Raw genomic sequence first — 24170 nt, forward strand, 5'->3', positions numbered from 1 at the left:
CACGCCCTGGCACAGGGTGCCCAGAGGAGCTGCGGATCCCCGGGGGCACCCTGGGACAGCGGGATGAGCTCGGGGGCTGAGAGGCCGAGCTTAGGAAAGCCGGGCTTTGGGATGTTCCCCGCGGGTGCTGGGTGGCTGCGTGCTGCAGAGCAGCAGGGGGAGCTCAGACATCCCGTTTGGCTCTCTCCAAATGTCATTCCGTAAGACCTTCTGAGCAATTAAACCAAATTTAGCAGGAATCAATCATACAGACGCGAGGGTGGGAAATAATGAAGATGGATGTTGTTCCAAGCCTTCCAAGAGTTCCTGCCGGAGCTAGATATCACCCTGAGAAGGATTAGATTATCCAAGTGACCTCAGAAGTGTCCAGGTGTCCTCTCAAGCCCCACCAGGTCCCTTTCCCCCTGCTCGGGTCCTTCTTTTCCGAGGGAAGTTCTTCCCTGGAGCTCTGCTGGCATGGCAGGGATGCACGGAGGCAGAGAGGAATCCCTGCCAGAGCAGGAGGAACACTCTGTTCTCTCCCAGCTCTCTTTCTACGAGTGAAAGAAATCTTTGAGAGTGAAAATCCGGCTCCAAATCCCTCTTCCCAGGTGTGGGGCCAATCGATTTCATTTCCCCTCTCCTCCCAGGGAACAGGTGGGTTTCAAACCTTCTGAAGACACCGAAGCGCTTCTTTACAAAGTGACTCGCAAAGCAAAAAACATGAAGAAAAAAAAAAAAAAAGAAGAGAGGTTTTTTTTTCCTTATTCCCCAGGGATTTTTGAGCATATGAAGCACAAAAATAATCACAGAAATGACGCAAAGGAAGAAAAAACCCAAGGATTTAGTCGGAGTCAGCAATCCAAAGGCAGCTCTCCCTGCTGCTGCTTCACCCCCACGCCACAGCCTGGATTTAAGGCACTGAGCAGAGGCCAAAACCCCAAAACCAAGACCTTCAATCCCTCGGGGCTGCTGGAAGTTTGAAGCCTTGGGAGTGGGAAGGTGACGCCGCTGCGGAAGAGCAGAGCTTATTTTTAATGAATTAAAATAAAGAGAGGCAATGCTGGAGCTGTGAGGGCACTGACAAATCCAACTGCATCTTTTTGTGACTCCGTGCCCTCCTGGACACACACCAGACAAACCAAGCAGGTCTGGAATAATCTGGGTCATCTCCAGCTGTTTCCCTCCTCTGCTGGAGCTTCGAGAAGTAAATATTGAACTAAAAACCCCTGGGCTCTCCTAAAGCAATCCAGATCCACCTGGGGGAAGACACGTGGAAATCCCCTGCCAAGGTTTAAAACTGGGTTTTGCTCCAGAATTTTCATCAGGAAATCTTTCCGTGAGGAAAAAAAAGTCCCTGGGAGCAGCAAGCAGGATTCCAGGCAGGGTTTGTGCCACGGGATTTTGGCTTCACGCTGCACATTTCCCCAGGGATTTGGGGGTTTTTTTGTGTGTGGAGCTGAAACAAAAGTGGCAGAAAATCAGCTGAGTTTCTGCTGCGGTGGGAAAGGAGGAAACGGGCTTTTCCTTGGAAGGAATGCTGCTGCTCTTCCTTAATTTCTCTAATGACATTTGATATTATGGTGATGAGTGCCTTGGAAAATACATATGATAATCATTATAATCAAGCACATGTGTCTGGAGAGTGTAATAGGTACATTCTATAAATTAGAAAATAAACATGTGTTAAGGAACGACTTCTAATATTAATTTCCATTTTTAGAAAGCTAGGGGATGAAGGGGCCAAAAGGGGATTTTATAGAATCCTGTTATCCCAGGGTGATTTGGGGTGGGAGGGACCCTAAAAGAGAGAGGTGCCTAATCCCAAATCCAGATCCAAATCCAAATCCAAATCCAAATCCTGCTATGCCAGGGTGGGTTGGGCTGGGAGGGATTCGAAAAGAGAGAGGTGCCTAAATCCCAAATCCAAATCCAAATCCCAAATCCAAATCCAGATCCAAATCCAAATCCAAATCCAAATCCTGCTATGCCAGGGTGGGTTGGGCTGGGAGGGATTCGAAAAGAGAGAGGTGCCTAAATCCCAAATCCAAATCCAAATCCCAAATCCAAATCCAGATCCAAATCCAAATCCAAATCCAAATCCTGCTATGCCAGGGTGGGTTGGGCTGGGAGGGACCCTAAAAGAGAGAGGTGCCTAATCCCAAATCCAGATCCAAATCCAAATCCAAATCCAAATCCAAATCCTGCTATGCCAGGGTGGGTTGGGCTGGGAGGGACCCGAAAAGAGAGAGGTGCCTAAATCCCAAATCCAAATCCCAAATCCAAATCCAAATCCAAATCCAAATCCTGCTATGCCAGGGTGGGTTGGGCTGGGAGGGACCCGAAAAGAGAGAGGTGCCTAAATCCCAAATCCAAATCCAAATTCAAATCCAAATCCAAATCCCAAATCCACATCCAAATCCAAACCCAAATCCAAATCCTGCTATGCCAGGGTGGGTTGGGCTGGGAGGGATCCAAATCCCAAATCCAAATCCTGCTATGCCAGGGTGGGTTGGGCTGGGAGGGACCCGAAAAGAGAGAGGTGCCTAAATCCCAAATCCAAATCCAGATCCAAATCCAGATCCAAATCCAGATCCAAATTCAAATCCAAATCCAAACCCAAATCCAAAACCAAACCCCAAATCCAAATCCAAATCCAAACCCAAATCCAAATCCAAATTCAAACCCAAATCCCAAATCCAAACCCAAACCCAAATCCAAACCCAAATCCAAATCCAAATCCAAATCCCAAATCCAAATCCAAATCCAAATTCAAACCCAAATCCCAAATCCAAATCCAAACCCAAACCCAAATCCAAACCCAAACCCAAACCCAAATCCAAATCCAAATCCAAATCCAAATCCAAATCCAAACCCCTCGTGCCCTCTTGGTGCTCATGTGATGACTCAGGATGCTTCCTAAAATCTGTGAGGAAGGGAAGCATTCCCTGGGAATCATCCCACACTGCCCTGAAGCTCCAAACGCTCCTCTAGCCCGGGATTCAGGGGTGCCCAAGGGGAAGGTGGCTCTGCAGAGGTTCACGTCCCCACTTTGGGATGCCGTGGCTTTGGAAGGAGGAGATCAGCAGCCCTTCAAGGTGCACAGTGACTCCTGAGCAGCAGAACCAGCCCAGCAGCCGGGCCCTGGGCTCGTTGGGCCCCGTGACGCGGGGAACGGAAGCGTTCCCAAAATGCCAGCTCCCATCCTTGAGTGGAGTGGCTCTCCCGCGGATGGCCCGCAGCCTCTCCCGCTGCACAGCCGATCGATTTTCGGAGTCATCAATGGATTTTGTGTGCCTACAGCAGCAGCAGGACAAGCAGGAGGTGCACGGAGCCGTTTGCCTGCCGCCGAAGCCAGTTGTCCCATGCTGTGCCCTATGGGAAGCCACTGATTCCTTACACTTGGAGCAGGGACAATGCAACTTAATCAGAGTGACAGGAAACAGGCAGCAATTACAGTGTGCAGCTACATCTGCTGGGTTCCACTTCACTGAAGGAAGAGTTATCTCAATTTTAATGTACAGCCCTTTTTCATGTTTCATTTAACCTCTGCTGTATTATTAACCGCATCGAAATATAACGACGGTCGTTAGGAGAAAGAAAAAAAAACGAGAACATTTGGGAAAATTTGGACTCTGGAATGTAACGGTTTTACTTTCGTGCCCCGTTCTGCAGGCTCATTTAATAAATAGGTTTGTTTGCTTTAAATACCAAGCACAGCCCCATCCTGCTTCCTCCCAAAACAATTCCCCGTGCACCGGAAGCAAGATGTGACCTGCTGATATTCCTTTCCCTTAATTGCCACGGTGGAATGAAGGCTCCCCGAGAGTTTGCTGGAATTGTGTTGCTAGCCTTGAGAAATTCTCACTGTTAGGGTTTCACTGGAAAAGCAATCACTGGGAATTGTTCAGAATCTGATGGAAAACTGGCAGCGGGGCTGTGGTTCCAGTTTGAACTGGGGAGCTCAGGGGTGGAAGGGATGTCCCAGTCCTGTCCTCGTTTTGCCACCAGGGACAAAGTGTCACTTGGGAATCACTGGAAGGGACCAAAAATCCTGGCTGCAGACTTTGGGGCTGAGAAGGTTCTGGAATGCTGGGGTGGACTGGGTCAGAAGGGATTTTAAGGATCATTTCATTCCACAGGCAGGGATAACTTCCAGTGGCTCCAAGCTGGCCTGGGACACTTCCAGGGAAGGGCAGTCCACTCAGATATGGCAATTTGAGATTGGCAATGGGATGATCCTTAAAATCCCTTCCAACCCCAACCCTTCCCGAACAAACCAAGGAGATCCCTGCAAGCTGCAACCTAAACCAAACCCACAAACCAACTCCTGAGCGTGGAGAACAATGCAGAACCCACCCGGAGGGGGTAATCAGCATCTGAGGAGTCTTTCATCTAACAAGGACATCTTAAGTGAAGTTGCTGAATAAAAAAGAAAAAGGTGCCGTGCAATTGGCAAACACCTCCCCATACGGCGGCGAGGATTCCTCTGAAGCACCGAGTGCTAATTGGAAGGAAGTTGGAAAGCTTGCTGCCAGGATCCTCTAATAAGCTTCATTAGTCCGGGCCACGGCGGTGCTCTGCATGTTAATAAAAATAAAAAGGCAGGGAACAGAGGGTGGGAAAGTGGGGAGCTTGGGATGGGCTGTGGGAAGGAATTCCTCGCTGGGAGGCCCCGGCACAGGGTGCCCAGAGAGGCTGGAAGTGTCCAACTGGAGCGGCCCGGGGTGGTGGAAGGTGGTTCTGGGTGGAAAAAGGTGATTTTAAGTCCCTCCCAACCCAAGGCAGTGTGGGATTTATAGGGTGTCTTGCCTAGCTGCCATAGGAACTCTGCCCTGGTGCTGTCCCATCCCCACGAGGTGAGAGGGTGTGTGCCAAGAAAAGCACCAAGGGAAACTGAGGAAGGAGCAGCTCAGCTGGAGGTGCTGCAATAAGAGCAAAAATGGACACGAGAAATCCCATTCCCTTGGGATTTTGGGAGTGCAGGGCCTAAAGAGGAAGTTGGTTTGGCTCAAGGACCTGTGAGTTGTGCTAAGAACGGGCGCTCAACGGAGCACAGCTAAAAGATTCCTCCTGTTGAGCAAGCCCGTGGATTAGGTATGAATTATCCTGTTTACATTTCATTTGGTTTGATTTTCTCTCTATTTCCTATTTTCTAAATTAGATAACCCTTGCTTGATTTAAGGTAATTCGCCTTTACTGACTATTACTTAAGGCTAAGCATTTGCAAAGCCATTCCGTGAGAGGAGGAAAATTAAACCGCGCAGATTTCGGGTTTGGAGAACAAAAGGAACGCGGGGATGGAAGGGAAGTGCTGATGAATGGGGAGCTGGCAACGCCTCAGCCCCAAGAGCTGCCTTTGACCGATGCCACGAGCTTTTCCAGACACTCTGGAGCTTCCTTTGTGCATCCTGTGCTTAAAAATTTGATGAGCCGAGCTCCTCGTGTATTTACCACTCGTGCAGCAACGGGGAGCCGTAAGCAGGGAAATGGAGTTGGACGATCCCCCCTCTTTCTTTGGGAGAGATTATGGGCTCCCATAATTTAACTGCCTGCTTTTATTTCCACGTTATATTGCAGTTGCATCTGGAAATGGGGAAATTCAGTTTGGAAAGGAAAAGTGGGAGGAGGGAAGTGGGGAAAAAACACAAGACGTGGGCAGCGAAGCCTCTCTGTGACACTGCACCCTGAAAACCTCTCCCAGATGAATGTGGGATCTCTTTAGGAGCTGCTAATCTATGCAAAGCAAATTGGTTTGGATTTGCCCAGCCCATCCCTGCCCACCCTGTCATTTGTAACTGCTGCCTGTGCTGACAGAAACTCTTCATCAAAGCGCCGGGCACCTCGAACTCATTAAAAGCAGCAAAGGTTGGTGAGGACACCACACCACGACCCACCTCAGCAGCCTGATCCTGAGGGTTTTCCCATGGGACAGCCCTTCCCGTGGGTTACTGTGCCTGTGCCATGGGAGAAGGGATCCTTTGGCTCGGTGGCCAGCAGCCCTGTGCTGCTCCTGTTGGAAATCAGGATGTTCCACCCCGCGCACAGACAAATCCTGCTCCATCCAAATGTCTCCGAGAACAATTTTCGCCTGGAGAATGTTCCTTCATTCCCATCTGTGCAGATCACAGTTTGAAATGCTGCCTGCACTTTCCAAACCCTTGCTTCACCAGAAAAAAATAGCCAGAGCAAACTATAAAAAAAAAAAAAAAAGAAAACAAGGAAAAATCCCAACCTACCAAATGAATATGGAATGAAAAATAAAGGAAGGAAGTGCTGGAGCAATCAGTGCCCGTCCATTTGTTTTGCTGACAGACCCAGTAAGCTGTCCCAGTTCCCAAACTGGGGTTCACACACAGAATCCTGCATCCATGCCTTTCCCCAATCAATCTCGGCGCTGCCTCATATTAATGAACTGTCACATTCCCATTGTTTTCCCAGGGCCTTGCAGCTGCATTCTTTCACAGGTGCTTGGCAAATCCGAGCGAGGCTGGTTTGGGCTTTCGGGAGAGAACCAAATCCCTCCTCCAGCAGATTGCTGTGGAGTTCTCCATGTGGGAAACACGCCTTTGCTTTCTCTCCTCTTCCCCCGACTTCCTGGTGATGAAATTACAATCTCGGAGATTGGCTTGGAAGGACCTTAAAGCTCCTCTCGCCACGGCAGGGACACCTCCCACTGTCCCAGACACCCTGGGGGCGCAGGGACGGGCACAGCTGCTCTGGGCACCCTGTGCCAGCCATGCCCCCCGGGCACCAGCAGCTCGAGGCGTGTGGCACTGCGGGCTGGCTGCGTTGGTGGCTGCGTTGCAGCCCTGCTGCATGGCTGCGTACCCAGCAGGGAGAGCCTTTCTCCGGGCAGCCTGGAGATGCCAGCTGGAGGCTGGCACTCGAATGCAGCTCCTGGAGCCTGGGAAGGCCCATCCTGGCTGCTGCAGCTTTCCCAACGCAGCCACAGACAGGACACGAGGGCAGCTCGGTGACAGCTGAGTTTTCTTACAAATGATCTCATTTTTTACAGAGTTGGATGCTCAGCTGCTGTAAATCCCCGACTTCTTTTTCCCTAATCCCTCGTTTCTTTGCAACCTTTGCAGCTCCCTCTCTACAGACAACACAATCAACGGAGCTGAGCAGGGCCCTACAATTCCTGCTCAGGGAGAACTCCGCATTTCCAGCTGCTCCTAAACCATTGCTGGGTGTTTCCTTATCGCGTTTAGTGCCCGATAAGCAGCGAGAGAACACCGCAGCCGCAGGCTCGGAGGGAGGGGACGCTGCGTTCCCGTCTCAGAGACGCGTCTGTGTGTGCCGTGCTGCACCTGCAATGTGTGCGAGCCGCAGCCGGGCCTGGGCTGGGGAGTCCCGCAGCGCCGGCCGCCCCCAGGGCGGGGCGGCCCCGGGGGACTTCACCGCGGGCATTCCGGTGCCATCCTCAGTGGAGAGAGGAAGATCTAAGCCCAAATTTATCAGATTTCGGGTGGAAAAGAGCTCCAGGATCACCAGCATCCAGGTCTTCCCTGTCCCTTCAGCCCCTTCCATGTGGAAATTCTCCCCTGGCACAGCTAAAAGCGTTACTGTGAAAAGGAATTTTCCTTTGAAAATTCCCATGAAGTCGTCATGTTTGTTGCAAATAATCAACTTTTCTCCCAGACCTGGAAATGACATAATTGTGTGTCCAGGGCACAGGATTTAAATCCAAGCTCGATCTCTTCACTGAGCACAAATACTTGTGTTTTTTGTGAAGTTAGATTATGTCGTCCTAGGCCGCTCCCAGGAAAACAAAGGTTGGCATTTCTATGGTTTAATAAAAGGAGATTAATATGGAAGTGAAACAAATCTACTGTTAGAAAAATGAGCAGCATCAAAATCCATTTAAGTGAAACCTGCAGCTCTTTATGTTGCAATCCTAAGACACTTAGAGGAGCAGCTTCCCTAAAAACTGGCCTTGTCACCCATAGCCCTTTATCCTTCCCGCAGTGTTCCTAATTCAGGCAGCTAATTGGGACAATAACTAATCCAGCCACGTATTCCCCCACTTCTTTCCTTCTTCATCCCTCTCCCATTCTTATTCCCATGTCTTTTTTTCACAGCAGCTTTTAATTCAATTATAGGGACAAGCCCGAGGGTCCCCCGCCACCGCCGGCTCAGTAATAACAGTAATAACAGAAAAAAGGTATGAAATCAGATAGAAAAGGATTTATAACAACAACAACACCACATTTTTGTGGAAAGCCTTCAAAGAACACTCAATAATGTAAAGATACCACCTGGAATTGCACAAAGTTGGGCTGGGATTTGAAGGATCAGCCCAGGTTACTCCCAGCCCCATCCAAACATTTTTCCACCTTTACAAAATATCAACAATTCCTGCTGAAATCTCAACAAGACATTGCCCGATTGTGTTTTCTGTATTCCTGTCATCACAAGCCATGGATTTCCATAACGACCTACATATGCCCATTACAAAAATTGAAAATATGTGCAAAATCTCTTTGCATCCCCTGCACCTCTTGGCCTTTTCCCAAATCCACTGTTTTCTCCCTAATGGACTGCAGCGTTCCATATCCATTAGCACAACCGAAAATGATGACATTTCACTTTAATTGAAATCAAACATCCGATCTCATTAGGGAATTCGAAAACAAACCAAATTTTAATGGCAATTCAGGCAAATACAGGAGAATATTTTCCCACCTTTCCTTGGAAATCTGCAGTGTTTGAATGCAACATTCTTTGCAAAGCTGTACTGAAATTAGCAAGTTTACATTCCCCTCCAAGCCAAACTAGCCTCATGTTGACACCATAACAAGGAAGCACAAAGGTAGAAACTGCATGGAAATTACAAGGTTTTCCTTGCTCCATTTTCCCACTTGTTTATTTTCGGGAAGTGGAGAAACAAACCCTTCAGTGACTCAGGGGTTTGGCCTATAAAATTTATAAAGTTCAGCTATGTTCCACTTCTGTTTTATCACAAAACCCATCATGGCAGCTCCCATAACACTCATCAACTTATTTTCACAATCACCCTGAGAGAATGCTTTGGGATTTTTAGGACTGTCCAGTTCCATCCCCCTTGACCACTGTGGCCTGCTGAAAACAGCGCGTATGGGGACAGTACAAAATCCAGAGGATTAAAACTGGAAAATTAATAATACCGGGGCCAGCATGGCAGTTGGGTTAGCCCTCTTCCTACTTAATTTCCAAATAAGACCTCACAGCCCGTTATTAACCAAATCCATTATTAATTTGAAGGCAGCATCCCTGGAAGTGTTCAAAGCTAGGTTGGATGGGGCTTGGAGCGTTCTGGACAGATCCTTCCAACCCAAACCATTCCATGATTTTAGATCATTCCCCCTCTCTCTGCCTTTCCTCAATCCCTTCTTTATTTTCATTTCCACCACCTGCTCATGCACCAGCCCCATTGCAGGCTCAGCACCCCCAAAAAAACAATGAAAAAGGAATAATTCAAACCTACCTCTTCTCGCGGGATGCTGAGGGCTGAGCGGGCTGAAAATCTTCGAGGGTGTGATCACGGTGAGGCGCTGAAACCCCTGGCAGGGTTTTCGGATGCTGAGGGAGCTGGAGCCCTCACGGCGCCGAGGCGAAGGCGGGAAACTCCGCGGGGCTCTGAGGGGCCAGGGCTGGGCCGGAGCCCCAGGGAGGCCTGCCCGGGGTGCCTGCCCCTCACGGCGGGCGGTGTGAGCTCCCTCAGGGCGGAGTAGAGTCAGCTCCGTCACGGCGGGTGGTGTGAGCTCCCTCAGGGTGAAATGGTGTGAGCTCCCTCACTGCCGGAAGCTCCCTCACGGCGGGTGATGTGAGCCCCTCACGGTGGGGTGATGTGAGATCCCTCACGAAGTGGCGGAACCCCCTCAGGGCGGGTGGTGTGAGCCCCTAACGGCGGAGTGGTGCGTGCCCCCTCAGGGTGGAGTGGCGGAAGCTCCCTCACGGCGGAATGGCACCAAGCTCCCTCACGGCGAGTGGCACGAGCCCCCTCAGGACGAGTGGCACAAGCTCCCTCACGGCGGAGTGGCGGGAAGCCCCTCAGGACGAGTGGCACGAGCTTCCTCACGGCGGTGTGGCGAGAACTCCCTCATGGCGGAGTGGCGGGAAGCCCCTGATGGCGGAGTGGCGGGAAGACCCTCATGGCGGAGTGGCACGAGCCCCCTCATGGGGACGAGGGGCGAGCTCAGGCCCCCACGGGATCGCTGAGGGCCGGGAGCGCGAGAAACCCTTGGAGGGTCTATGGGAGCCGAAATCCCCTCACGGAATGCGATGATGGCAGAGGGTCGCGAAACCCATGGAGAGTCTGCGGGACCTGAAGCCCCTCAGGTAACTGCTGCGGCAGCTGTAACACGTCATGGCATCTGATCTTGGTTTGAGGGCACGCGAAAACCCTCACAGGGTTTGCTGAGTGCTGGGCGGGATGAGGGTCCTGAAATCCCTCACGGTTTTGGTGAGGGGTCTGAAACCTCTCACAGGGTTTGCTGAGGGGTCCAAACCCTTCAGGGTCATCTGAGGGGTCTGAACGCCCTCATGGTGTTGTTTGCTGAGGGCTCCAAAGCCCATCATGGGTCTGCTGAGGAGGCTGGAAGCCATCCTAGGTCTTGCTGAGGGTGCTGGAACTCATGGGTGTGCAGAGGGTGCTGGAACACCTTATGGGTGTGCTGAGGGTGCTGGAACCCTCATGGGTGTGTGGAGGGTGCTGGAACACCTTATGGGTGTGCTGAGGGTGCTGGAACACCTTATGGGTGTGCTGAGGGTGCTGGAACACCTTATGGGTGTGCTGAGGGTGCTGGAACCCTCATGGGTGTGTGGAGGGTGCTGGAACACCTTATGGGTGTGCTGAGGGTGCTGGAACACCTTATGGGTGTGCTGAGGGTGCTGGAACCCTCATGGGTGTGTGGAGGGTGCTGGAACACCTTATGGGTGTGCAGAGGGTGCTGGAACACCTTATGGGTGTGCTGAGGGTGCTGGAACCCTCATGGGTGTGCTGAGGGTGCTGGAACCCTCATGGGTGTGCTGAGGGTGCTGGAACCCTCATGGGTGTGCTGAGGGTGCTGGAACCCTCATGGGTGTGCTGAGGGTGCTGGAACCCTCATGGGTGTGCTGAGGGTGCTGGAACCCTCATGGGTGTGTTGCAACCCTCATGGGTGTGCTGAGGGTGCTGGAACCCCTTACAGGTGCTGAAACCCCTTATGGGTGTGCTGAAGGTGCTGGAACCCTCCTGGGTGTCCTGAGGGTGCTGGAGCCTCTCCCGGGTGTGCTGAGGGTGCTGGAACCCTCGTGGGTGTGCTGCAATCCTCATGGGTGTGCTGAGAGCCCTCCCGGGTGTGCTGAGGGTGCTGGAACCCTCATGGGTGTGCTGAAACCCCTCCCGGGTGTGCTGAGGGCTGCCGGCGCGCAGCCGCTCCGGCCCCGCTGATGGCCGAGCACGGCCGGAGCTCCGCGGGCAGCACGGCCGGGGCTCTCGGGCAGCGCGGCCGGAGCTCCGCGGGACGGCCGGAGCTCTGAGGGCAGCACGGCCGGGGCTCTCGGGCAGCGCGGCCGGAGCTCCGCGGGCAGCACGGCCGGAGCTCCGCGGGCCGTGAGGGCGCCGCTCCCCCCGGGCCTGCGCGGGAACACGTGAGGGGCGCAGCGAGGGGCGGCGGGGTCCCTCCATCTTGTGAGCCCCGCCGCGCCGTCCCGCCCGCTTCCTCCCTCCCGCCCTCCTCCTCCTCCTCCTCCTCCTCCTCGTCATTGTCTGCGAGCGGCGGCGGCGGCGCTTATAAGGCGGCGGGCATTGCCCGGATGTGAGCGGCGGGCGATGCGGCTGCCCGGGCGGGATGCGATCGGCCGCGGCTCGGCGGGGGAGGCCGCGCTGCTGAGCCGGAGGAGGCGGCGGGCGCTGCTCTAAACTTGGACCAAGTTGGGGAACGGGCGGCCCCGCGCTCCCCCGAGGGGGGAGTCGCCTGGTTTTTTTTCCGGGATTTGGGGTTTTTTGGTTTTGGTGTTTTTTTGTTGGTTTTTTTTTGAAGGAAGGACAAGGAGGGGGCAAGTCCCCGAGAGCCGCGGCGCTGAGAGCCCGTCACCATGTGTCTGTAAAAACAATAGGGCAAAAGTTGTCGGACCTTTTTTTTTTTTTTTTTTTTTTTTTTTTTCCTTGGTTTTGAATTTTTAAATTTTTTAAATCTTAATTTATATTTTTTTTTCTTTTGTGGCCGGTGGCCGGGCCCCCTAAATCCCAACAAAGCCAGGTGTAGTGTGCCTGTAAAGCTGTGGAATAACCCGGAGCAGGACTGACACTTTCCCTACTTTTTGGTGGTTTTGGAGGGTCACACACGTGTGAGACAATAAAGCACTTTGGCAGAAGATTCCTCTCTTTTTATTTTGATTATTTTTTTACTTTTTTTCCCCCCCTTGGAATATTGTGAACATATTTGTGGCCATTTAAGGTAAAGTTCCAATTTGCTGTTAGACTAACTTGTCTGTGGTTTTTCTTTTTTTTTTTTTTTTGCTTTCATTTTTATTTTTTTGATTGAAATTGTCGATCCCGCTGTGTTATTTAAAAAAAAAAAAAAAAAAGCAAGCAAAGAAAGTGCAAGTTCCGGGCTGTGTGAATCTATACATTGTATGTACATTGCATAGCTACGATGTGACTACACGTGTGGGAGATACACCAAGGTGCGGGCTCGCCGCTTCATTTCCTCCCGGAAAATGAACTCTTTGCAGCTCATTTTCCTGCCGTCCGGCCTGCCAGAGGAAAATACGCAATAAAAGTGGCGGAGGGGATGAGGGAAGCAGGAAGGGCGAGGGGGAGTGGGCTGGCAGCATCCCCACAAAACTTGCGCGGAAATCCGAGGGGCCGCTCCGCAAACTTTGCAGCGATGCTCCGCCAAGAGTACGCCAACAAAACAAAGCGCTTTATATATTAAAAAAAATTTAAAAATTACAAAAAATAATAAAAAAGCGAAAGGAACGTGTAATAATTAAAAAAAAATTGTTCCTTTCGGCCAAGCGGCCGCGTCACGTGCGCCCGCGGCCCCGTATAAACGCGCTGGGCCATGTGTGTGTGAGCTGGGCGAACCCAAGGTGGAAGCCAGGCAAAGTGCGGCGGCGGCCGGGCTCGGAGCTCCATGAGCGGGTACGGAGGCGGTGCCGGGGCTCGGCGGGGCACTGGGCTGGGCTGGGCTCCGCGCCCCTTCCCTCTCCCCCCGGCGCTGCCTCCGCACAGGCCCCGGCCGCTGCCGGCTGCTTGTGGGCCTTAGCTGACCCCCCCAAGTGCTCTCCTCAAATTAGGAATCGGGGTTAATTGTCCCCCGCTGCCCCCCCCCCACCCCGGAACCTGCACTTCGCATCTCGCCTTGCCTTTTTTAAAAAATTTTTTTCTATTTTTTTTTCCTAATTTTTTTCTATTTTTTCTATTTTTTTTTCAATTTTTTTCTTTTTTTTCTATTTTTTTCTAATTTTTAAAATTTTTTTCTATTTTTTTATTTTTTTATATTTTTTCTATTTTTTTTCTAATTTTTTTCTGGTTTTTTCTATTTTTTCCTATTTTTTTCTATTTTTTCTATTTTTTTCTATTTTTTCTTTTTTTTCTATTTTTGTTCTATTTCTTTCCTATATTTTTTCTATTTTTTCAATTTTTTCCTTTTTTTCCCTATTTTTTTCTTTTTGTTTCCTATTTTTTCCTATATTTTTTCTAATTTTTTTTCTATTTTTTTCTATTTATTTTTCCATTTTTTTCCTATTTTTCTGCCTGCGAACGCTACTTTGCATGGAAGAAGGAGAAGGGAAAAAAGTTGGCTGTACTTTCCTCTCTGCGATCCTCATTCATTCCTCGCTGAACCTCCTGTTGCATAAAACGATGCTCCGGGAGCGAGGCTTTGCCTTTTTTATTCTCCTCCGGATTCGGGTTTAGGAGTGGATGTTGCCGGCTTTGGCTCGCCTCTTTGGAAATACAATATCGCTTTTTTTTTCCTCTTCTTGTCGTGTTTTTGGCTTTTGTTTTTTGGGGGTTTTTTTTTGGTTTTTTTTTGCTGCCCCTCCATCTTTTTTTTCCCTCCCTTCCTCTTCTCAACCACCCACTCCCCGACCTCCCCCCCTGGAAAAAGCAAAATCCGACTGCGTTTCCTGCGAGGCTCGGGATTTCTGATTGCGGTTATTTCCATGTTTCTAGGTTTGTGTGATTTTGCTAAAATGCATCACCAACAGCGAATGGCTGCCTTAGGGACGGACAAAGAACTGAGTGATTTACTGGATTTCAGTGCGGTAAGAAACAACGGTGGAAATTAGCAACAGCTGTAAAAAAAAAAAAATAAAAAAAATCTAGCTGCTCTGTTAAAAAAAAAATCCAGCCAAAAAAAAAAAAACAAACCCTAAAGCAACAAAACCAACCCCAAACTGTGCTCTAAGTACATTGGGCAATTTTTAATCAGCAGCTAGAAGCATGGTAAATATTTTTTTCAGCTTAAAAGAACCAAAACCAAAACCAATCCAAACGGAGCCTTTTTAGTCTGTCTGATTGTGTGCGATGGGAGATGCAGGCGCGTTCGCAGCTTGGTTTCATGTCTCGGACGGCTCAATTCCTTCCTGCCTAAAGAAACTCCCCCAAAACTGGCCATTTCTCCTCGTTCCAGATCGCACTTTTATCGTGCTCTCGATTTTCAAGCCTCGCTGGCACACCAGCTAATTAATTGCTAATGACTCGCTGATATTCTCCTTTCGCTTCTTCCCTTGTTTCCATTTTGGCACATGGGAAAGTGCAAAGAAATCCATGACTGCCTCAGTTTAAAGTTTGCCCTGAAATCTCCTCCGCCTTCTGCTGGCGTTCAAACTGCTCCAACCTTCTTGTCCCCCGCTCCGGCCGGGATTTGGGAATGATTTTCCACGGAAAGAGGGGATTTTTGTCCCCTTGGAGGCCGAGCGTTGCGCCGGACGCGTGCACTTGTCTAGTTTTGTCAGGCTCCCCCTCCCCCTCCATGCCCTTCCTTCCTCCCTCTCCCCATCCCCTCCCTTCCCCCCAACATGTCAGGAATATCTCCCTATCCACTTGGGTCTTGATTTTGGGGAGAAGCTTTTGCTGGGAGAGGCAGCTCTGCTCCCAAAACCCAAGGAGCCCCCCCTTCCCAACCTCGCTTTTGAGGGATGGCTTGCGGAAGTTTGGCCAGCCATCGCAGCCCCCTCTCTGCTTGTGGCTGCACTTTCCCCATTTGTTCCTTGGCTTTTTGCAGCCTCTGACTCAGGGAAGGTGCGTGTTATCCACCAGACACGTCGGGGAAGGGAGAAACCAATTAGGGTCGAAATAAATGCTGGGAAGAGAGAGAGAGAGAGAGAGAGAGAGAGAGGAGTGCGAGAGAGGGAGGGAGAGGGGGCGAGGAGCGAGCCTGGCTTCCAATTGCTCGGTGGGAAGAGACGGAATGAGAATTTAGGGCAGGTGGCACTTTGCGTTATTATTATTTGGGTTCCCACATGCCAGGCAAATCCTGGAGCGGGATGGAAATGGACGTGGCCACGTTGATGACCAAGGTTGCGACCCCAGCCCAACTTTTTGTGCCTTTTGTCGGCGGCGAGAGAGGGGAGCCAGCCCCGGTTTCCCAGGCTGGAGAACCGGAATGCCTCAAAAAAACCTCGGGGCAGGGCAGGTTTTTTTGGGAAGCTCGAGCAAAGCGGGATGCTGGTGCCGAGGGGCTGCCTTTGGGGGGGGGAGATGGAACTCCTGAGGAATGTGGCGAGGAACTTTGGACCGCCAGCGGACTCGGGAATTGCTCGCGTTGCGCTCCTAATGCCTCTTTGTTGGTTTTATTTATTTTTTTAGATGTTTTCACCTCCTGTGAGCAGCGGGAAAAATGGACCAACTTCCTTGGCAAGTGGACATTTTACTGGCTCAAGTATGTACCGGTTTTTTTTATTAATGTTCCATCCGTGGTGAAAACGTTGGGGTTTATTTATCCATTACCTTTGTTGTGGTGCTTTAATCTCTTGTGGGGAGCAGATTCGTTCGGATTGCGGCTGGTTATTCTTACTCTGATTTTTATTATGATTATTATTATTGTTATTTCCACAAGCCTGGGAGGTTTTTAGAGCGTTGCCACGCGTTTGTGATTTTTGAAAAACCCCTGGACTTCTCCTCTGTTTAATCATTGCTTAAAATTGTTCTAGTTTTACAGTAGATTTATCTTTTCCTTTGAGTGATTTGAGCCCTGGAGAATTTTTTATTTCCAATTCCAAAGCCTCTCTTTGTCTGTCGGGGACCATAGTCCAAACCTCTTGTGTGCAAATTAATTTTGTGCATTAGAATTGAAGCAGAATTGAAGGCTGTTCAATAAATAAAACAAGTACCCGAGAATAAACACCAGGAAAAAAAAAACTCTTTAGGATTAGAGATGGCTGTTTGCTGATGGCATTTTTTTGGGAGGGGAATTAAAATATTCAAGTGACTTTCTCTTGCTGCTTAAAGCCAGGGCATTTTGTTTGTGAACACGAGAGTGTTTTGGAAGACTTTCCTGAGATTGAGGTGGATCCCCTGCTCCGCGTGGGGATTTTGGGCAAGGCTTCCCTGGAAATCCACAGAGAAACCCCTCCCTGCAGACAGTTCCATACCTGATATTCCCAGGTTTGCTCAGGTCATCACTCCTCTCTTTATTCAGTATTTATTAATTGCACTGGGATGTCATTGAGGTTTTTATTTCCAGAGCGGGATTTCGGCTTGGAATTTCAGCTCAGCCTTCACCTAAACACTCATTTTGCGCCTTTTATTCTATTTAGGCTTTCAAAACAACAACCTGGGTTTGTTTTATCTTCCTTAAACTTGCTTAAATTGTGAGACAGCAACTTGGAGAATTTTGCTGTTGGCCTGGGATAACTTTCCAGACACGAGCTCTAGGTTTGAATCTTGAAATCCCAGTTTTTTATCCTTTTCTGACATAATTTTTGAGGCACTGAGGCCGGCTCTAGCATCCCCACTCTATTTGTTTTCACTGCGGAGAGGAGCGCGCAGCGGTTGTGTGCCAGACAAATCAATTTGTCATGCTCGGAGCCCAGTCCATGCAGCATCCACCACCACTTGGGCTGACAGCAAACGACTCCAGAGTTCTATTTAATAATTCCTCCTCAACTTCATCCCTGGAGTAGTTTGGATCAGGAGGACAAATCGGCAGCGATTAAATCGCGGTTCCTTGTCCCGCGAGCCGGAGGAATTTTGAGTAGCAAAAAGGATGATTTAACGAGCTGCAGGAAGTTAGGAATAAAGAGATAAAAACCACTTAAAACAACACCTGAACTCTTGGCACGGCCAGAATTCCCAGAGAATTCCCCGGTGCTGGAGGATGAAGGCAAGGCTTGGCGCAGCGGCGGGCGCTGTGCCTTGCTGGTTGTGTGCACAATGGCACCAAAGGGTGTTTCTGGGAGGGAAAATCCAGGCAATTTCCCACTTGCAGGACCTATTGCTTGCTTATTGCATTCTTTTTATTGCAAAAAGTTGGGGGTTCATTCCCCCCGGCTGCTCCTGGCAGCGGGGTGGATGCGTGGCCTGAGGATGGAGTTGGTGGCTATTGTTTTCCCGAGGTTTGGGAAATTGGGATTGCAGCTGAGGATACCTGGCTGCTGCTGCTCCAGGAGATGCTTTCCTAAAGGCAGCTCCATGAATAACAGGCTGTTATTGTAATTATGCAGATTGCTAACGGGGAATTGCGGGCTGGATGCTGCTTTTCCTCCTGGAAGTTCTCCCTCTGAAGTTTGAGCTGACCTTTAAATATTCCCCTTTAAAAGCAGATTTATGGAGATTCTCTGCATTAACCCCAAAGTTCTCTTTGCAGAGATTAAAATAAAAAAAACCAGGCGCCTCCAAGTAATCCCAAGCAGGGAAGTGAAACTAAGTGGACTTTAGGAAGTGTGGGAATAATTCCTGCTTAAAGTCATCCCCGTGGCTTTTCCCTCAGCTAATCCGTGATGCCGTGTTGTGATTTGCGACGTGCGAGGGGGAAAGAAAGTAAAGCCCCGGTTCCCTTTGAATCTTGAATTCCACAAACATGGCTTCTCCCCATGTTCCAAAGCGAGGGAGAAAGGAATGTAACCTGAGCTCCAGCCGTGACATTCCCAGGGAGCATTTTTCACATGAAAGGCTTTTGTCAGCCCAGGAAAGGACCAGGAGTTTGTGTTTGATGTTTGCAGGTGTTCGGCGCAGGGCACTGGAGCAAGGCTGGAGCCTCTGACCTGCACTGGGAGAACTGGGGGAGAACTGGAGGGATGGGGAAGCCAAACTCCCCTGGAGCTGCCTCCAATTTAGATCGTATTTGGAAAGTGATTTAATAGCTGTTACTTCAGTTGAACAATGCACATTCATCGGGCTGAAGTGGGGGGTTGCTTCTTGATTTTTCCTGCTTTGTTTGCCCCTTTTTTTAGGACAGTTGCCAAAAAAAAAATAATTCCATTTTCTCGCGTCTACTGAAATTTTGGGAGGAGTTTGCAATCGCTTCCGTAGTAAATTGATCTGAAATTGATCCTCATTTACGTGTGAGGCACTGTAAAGATGAAGAGATGATTGCTGGGGATCGGGTTTTGAAGCAGCTTTTCCCCCAAGAATTCCCTGGGTCTGTCACATTTGACATATTTCGGTTTTTTATCTGTTCATCAAAGCCCACATCTTCCTGATTCCGTTCAATTTCTGCTCCTTCTATTTAAAGGCTGGAATTTTACCTCCGTTTGGGAGCATCTGTTCTGGATTGCCCACTCTGTAGCTGTTTCAATAGCGTGTGGGTGGGAGCAGAATCAGAGAAAAGAGGAATTTTTATCATTGGCCCAGAAAAAAAGGAAAAAATCTCCCAATCTTTGCCTGACCAAATCGAGCAAAGTCCCTTTAAAGGATTTAAATCCTCGCTTTTCATTTTGCCATTAGTTTGATTAGGGCTTGGCCTGCATTAGAGCAACAAATTAATACATCTCTAACGAGGGAATCACAAATCCAGCACAGTTCAAATTCCTTGATTTTTCATTCGGGATGGTCGGTGAGGAAATGATAACAAATATCATGGAGTTTTTTTAAAGTGCAGGCTGGTTTTGGAGTGTGGTTTATCGTGCAGAAATGCCAATCCAAAGGATAAAAAAGAGGGGGAAAAATCTATAATTGAGATTTTTGAGTAAAAAGGAAGTGGTGATGCTCATAAAGGGGAGTCCCCATTTTCCACAAGGGACAAGGATGCTGGAGTTTGGGTGTTGCCAGGCAGCATCCCAGTGCTCACCAACCTGCCTGGGTCATGTTCCTGCTGCCTTTTCCCTTCTCCCCAAAATCACCTCCTGTTTGCCGATATTTCCTAATTATGATTAAGGAGACGAGGAATGCTGTTACCTCCCATCCTCGCAGCTATGTTTACTCAGGATCCTCCTCCCATCCCAGCCACTTCCGCGGGGGCAGCGGAAAAACCACGCTCTGGGATTCAGGACTGACCCGAGGCAGCCCAGAGCACCCTTGGAGGAGGAGAGGGATGGAAATCTGCAGAGCAGGAGTGCTGGATGGCACCGGCAGCAGCAGACGGACGCTCCGCGGCTGCGCGCATTTCGGTCTGGGAGCTGTCGCGGTAATTAACCAGCGAAACCCGGCTCGCTCATTCCCCTGGCTAACGAAGATGGGGAGTTTTTAGGTGCTTTTTTGTCATCTTCTTCCCCGTGCTGCCTCGTCAGGGCTCCGGAATATGGTTAATAATTCAGAATTCCCTGAACGGCTGCGCAGCCAAATGTCACTTGCTGTGGGGACACTGCGCCCGTCCTTGCCAAGTTTAGCGGGAATGATGGCTCGCGTTATTCCCCGGATCTGAGGGGTCTGGGAACAAAGTGTAGCTGTTAAACCAGGCAACTTCGGCCTGGCTCCGAGTGCGGAGGGAAAAAAAATAAAACAGGTACAATTTGGCTTCTTCCCGTTGGATTTGTACTCGTGCCACTCCCAAATTCATGTGGGTTTTTGTCACAGGCAAAAGTGGCCTGAATTCCCAAGGAACGTGGAATAGCACAAATAATCCTGGCAACAGCAAGTTTTCATTTCACTACTCATCGATTTGCCGCTGCGAAAATAAAATTATTTCATTTTTTTTCTCTCCCTCCCATTATTTAAAGAGAATTTGGGCATTATTTGGGTATTTTCCTTCTGTAGGAAGTCAAAGGATTTAAGTCCTTGCCTTTGGAAGAAGCTGCTTGAAGTTTTTTTTGTAGGATCAGCAAATCTCTTTGTAGTATAATAACTTAAATAGCACAGGAAGAACTACACGATGCACATCTAGAATGGAATTAAGTTCTGGAAGTTTATGCTGTTAATTGCTGAAATCTCTCTGGAATCTTGGAGCACTAAAAGCTGTCCTATAAACAGTTTTGCTTTGAGCTTCAAATGATTCCTTTAGCTTTTTTTTTGCTTTTTTTTTCCCCCTTCATCTGCTCTGATAAACAAAGTCATTTTGGAAGCTTTACAGCTCCAACATTTACTCCTCGTGGTAAACTTCTTGGAGCTGGAAATTCGGGGCTCTGCAAATCCCAGGAAAAAGGGATTTCAACCAGCTCCGCAATTTTACAACGAGCGGTTATGCTTTAAAGATCCCATCCCAAAATATTCCCGGATACCGGGGTGATGCACATCAGGGAAAAAAAATCTGGGAATGTTCCATATGATGCAGCACAAGGAATGAATATACATGGGCTGGCGTGTGCCATCTGCCAGTGGCTACTCCGCGGAGTTCCCGCTGCACCGGGAGGGATGACGGCGCCTCATCCCGCTCCCAAGAATTCCATTTTCCCTTTTTTTATCGGGAACAATCGTCTCCAAATGTCCTCCCGCCCCTCAGTGAGATGTGGAGGGGGCTCAGCTGATTTTTGGTTGGCTGGGTGGTTTCCTCCGTGCCCAAAATTCACCTCCGTGTCCTGCGGAGCTTTCCAGCCTGGAGCTGCGGGCACAGATTCCCTCACCTGCTGCATTTTCAATTTTACATTTTCAATTTAAATCTTAAATTTTCAATTTTAAATTTTCAATTTTACATTTTACATTTTACATTTTACATTTTACATTTTCAATGTTCGTCTCAGAGCTGTTTGCAGGGAAAACTTCCCGCCAAGGCACAAGGTTGGAATGCCCAAATTCTTCATTAATTAAAGAAAAATTTTGGAATTTCTTTGAGGAGAGAGGTTGGAGTGTCCGTTCCTCCAAATGCCAGGCAGCTGAGATTCATCCAACCAAATGGACGGAAAAATGGGATAATTTGGGTGGATTTTGGCTGGATTTTGGCTGGTGGCAGTCGCCACATCCTTCAAGACTACTCCTGCTAGTAATGGCGGTAGTAGCTACGTGCCATTGTTGTGTGTGCTGGCGTGGAACTGCGGGATGCGGCCTGGCCTGTGAGGACTGGGGACACACACGCGTGTCCTCGTGGTTTGTGTGGCACCGTGTGGTGACCCTGGCACGGAGCAGAGGAGCCTGCCTGCCAGTAATGGCGGTAGTCGCTGTGTGCCATTGTTGTGTGTGCGGCCTGGCCTCCCAGGATTTGGCACACACACGCGCACACACACACGCACACACGTGTGTCCTCGTGGTTTGTGTGGCACCGTGTGGTGACCCTGGCACGGAGCAGAGGAGGGGAAGCGGCTCCGGCTGCGGGCAGGTGCCGGGCAGGATGCAGGCGGCGTTCCTGGCAGGATTCCCGGCAGCTCCGGCCCTTCCTGCCCCGTGCCCGGCGTCACAAAGGCAGGGCAGTGCCATGCGTGTGTGCGTGTGTGTGTGTGCCACCCTCGGCAGGCTCTGTCTTTGTCACGTATGTGCGCAACGCCCCGCTTTGTCATGAGGCAGTGTGCTCTGTCACACGTGTGTGTGTGTGTGGCCCTGAGCCACATGCATGTGTCTGTACAGACGCCCGCTTTGTGCGTCCCTTTGTCATGTGTGTGCAGCTCTTAGTCACGTGTGCGTTACCTGCTCCGTCCCGTATGTGCGTGTGTATCCTCCATGCTTTGTGTGTGTCCTCCACACTCTGTACATGTGTGTGTGTGTCCTCCACTCTACACATGTGTGTGTGTGTCCTCCACTCTATATGTGTGTGTCCTCCACACTCTGTACATGTGTGTGTGTATCCTCCATTCTATACATGTGTGTGTGTGTCCTCCACCCTATATGTGTGTGTCCTCCACACTCTATACATGTGTGTGTGTGTCCTCCCCACTCTATACATGTATGTGTGTGTCCTCCACACTCTATACATGTGTGTGTGTGTCCTCCCCACTCTATACATGTATGTGTGTGTGTCCTCCACACTCTATACATGTGTGTGTGTGTCCTCCCCACTCTATACATGTATGTGTGTGTCCTCCACACTCTATACATGTGTGTGTGTGTCCTCCCCACTCTATACATGTATGTGTGTGTCCTCCACACTCTATACATGTATGTGTGTGTCCTCCACACCCCACACACGCGTGTCACCGCGTGATCCCAGCAAAGCACACGTTAACACCCCAAACCAAAACCCTCTGGGGCATCGGCGATCGCTGTTCGTAGGGCTCCACAAGTGCCCAAGCACAGAAATCCCCGTGTTCATGCTTAGACACGGATGTAACCCCTAAAAAAATGGGGATTTTCTTCTTTTTTGTGCTGGAATATCCAAAAATGAACCGCTTTGCTGCTGAAAATTTGGGATTGTGAGCTTAACGCCCTTCCATTGCCTGTACTTGGAAACGCGCTCGAGCTGTTTGACAAAGACCTGCTCCCAAGCTTTGGGGATATTAAACCCGGCTCAATGAGATTCCCCCTGGAATATCGAGGCTCTAATTGAATCTCGGGGGTTCTGGGCCCGTTCACAAACAGCCTTTGAGTTGTTTTCGTTCCTGACGTCAGCCCAGGGCTTGATTCAATTACGGCCTTGGACTGCGCCAGCACCTGCCGCGGCGAGTCCGGCAGCATTTCCAGGACAAACTTGGTGGCTGGAATACAAACTGCCAAAGCTGCCAACCCCACATCCCTGAATTCTCCTCTTCCCTCCGCCATGTTTGCGACGGGATCTGATGGAGAGGCTGAAACTGGGATTTAACGAAGTTACGCAGAACGGACGCGTTGCTTTGGGATTTCAGGAACAAAGACAGGCTGGGGCAGAGCCGGGCGCTGGAATTCCAGGGAATTCCAGTGCCACGGGGCTGCTTGGGTGGATTTTGGGAATGTGTGAGCACGGTCTGTCTCTGCTGAGACTTCCATAGGGCATGGCCTAGTTTTGATCATGTTTGAAGGGAGAAATGACAGCGGGTATTTTGGGAGAGGAGCAGGCTGCAGCCCCAACATCAGCATGTCCTGGGTTCATCCAGAGCTCTTTGCCCTCCTGCTTTTCCTTGGATTTTGCACAAAATGATGCGTTAGAACCCGAGCAAAGCTCGGAGCGTTCTTTATTCCGCGGGGTCGGAGTTGTCGGCGAGCGTCGCCTCGCTCGGGTTCTCTGCCCCTAATCCCTTTGTTGATTTTATACTCTTTGGAAACATCCACTTACTTAGGAAATCCTGGGTCTTGTTGGATAAACAGAGGAAAATTCCCGTTCCTAAAATTAGCTCTTTTGTAAACACCACAAATTAGAGCATTAATTTACGAACCGTTCACATCACCGAACGGACATCAGGCTTTTCCCTCTCCTAAACCCTCATTTACATTCCGTAATTTTTTTGTTCATATTTATATACCATCTATTTTTTTGTTCCTATTCCATACATTTTCCCCATTTTTACTGCACGGATTCATTTTTCCATGCTGGAATCTGGGTAATTAGCGCCGGCGTTCGCGCGGAGCTTTGATGGAGAGCTTCGGTCTGGAGCGCACAGCAAACCCTGGGAATGTGCTGCTCCCCAGTTTGGAATTTCACCTGGAAAAACCCCCAGGATCAGGACGGAAAGCCAGAACTTGGCTTTTATCCTCTCGCCGGCTCTGTCGTGCAGGTGCTGCTTCCCTGGCTTCGCCCAGAGAATTGTTGGCATTAAACTCTCCTTGTTCTTTCAGCCACACACCCAGTTTAGCTGAAGCACCAGGATATTGTCACACTGAAAATATATTTATTTAAAAGCGATTTAGGACGGGATAAACCCTTCATTATCTGAGTGAGATTCGCCATTTTGGGGGCAAATTTGGGGACAAAATAGAGGTTTTGTGCAGCACAAAGCCAGAGTTGAACGCTCTGCCGTTGCTTTGTGAGCGTGGTGTGTCCAGCCCATGGGTTTGCCTG

At 49.7% G+C, this 24170-nt stretch overlaps 1 protein-coding gene across 1 annotated transcript in view; it reads left to right on the top strand.

Annotated features, from left to right (window-relative positions):
* Window positions 1-12810: 12810 nt before the first annotated feature.
* LOC120503458 (transcription factor 4-like) overlaps window positions 12811-24170 on the top strand; it is a gene marked incomplete at its 3' end in the record, with an annotated part of 83490 nt that continues 72130 nt past the window's right edge. Inside the window, exons 1-3 of the mRNA XM_039711951.1 lie at window positions 12811-13093; window positions 14129-14220; window positions 15767-15839. Of these exons, the coding sequence (XP_039567885.1) occupies window positions 14149-14220; window positions 15767-15839 (145 nt within the window). The remainder of the gene's footprint in view (window positions 13094-14128; window positions 14221-15766; window positions 15840-24170) is intronic.

This window comes from Passer montanus, unplaced genomic scaffold (assembly GCF_014805655.1).
Source record: "Passer montanus isolate IOZ18808 unplaced genomic scaffold, ASM1480565v1 scaffold258, whole genome shotgun sequence".
NCBI lineage: Eukaryota > Metazoa > Chordata > Aves > Passeriformes > Passeridae > Passer > Passer montanus.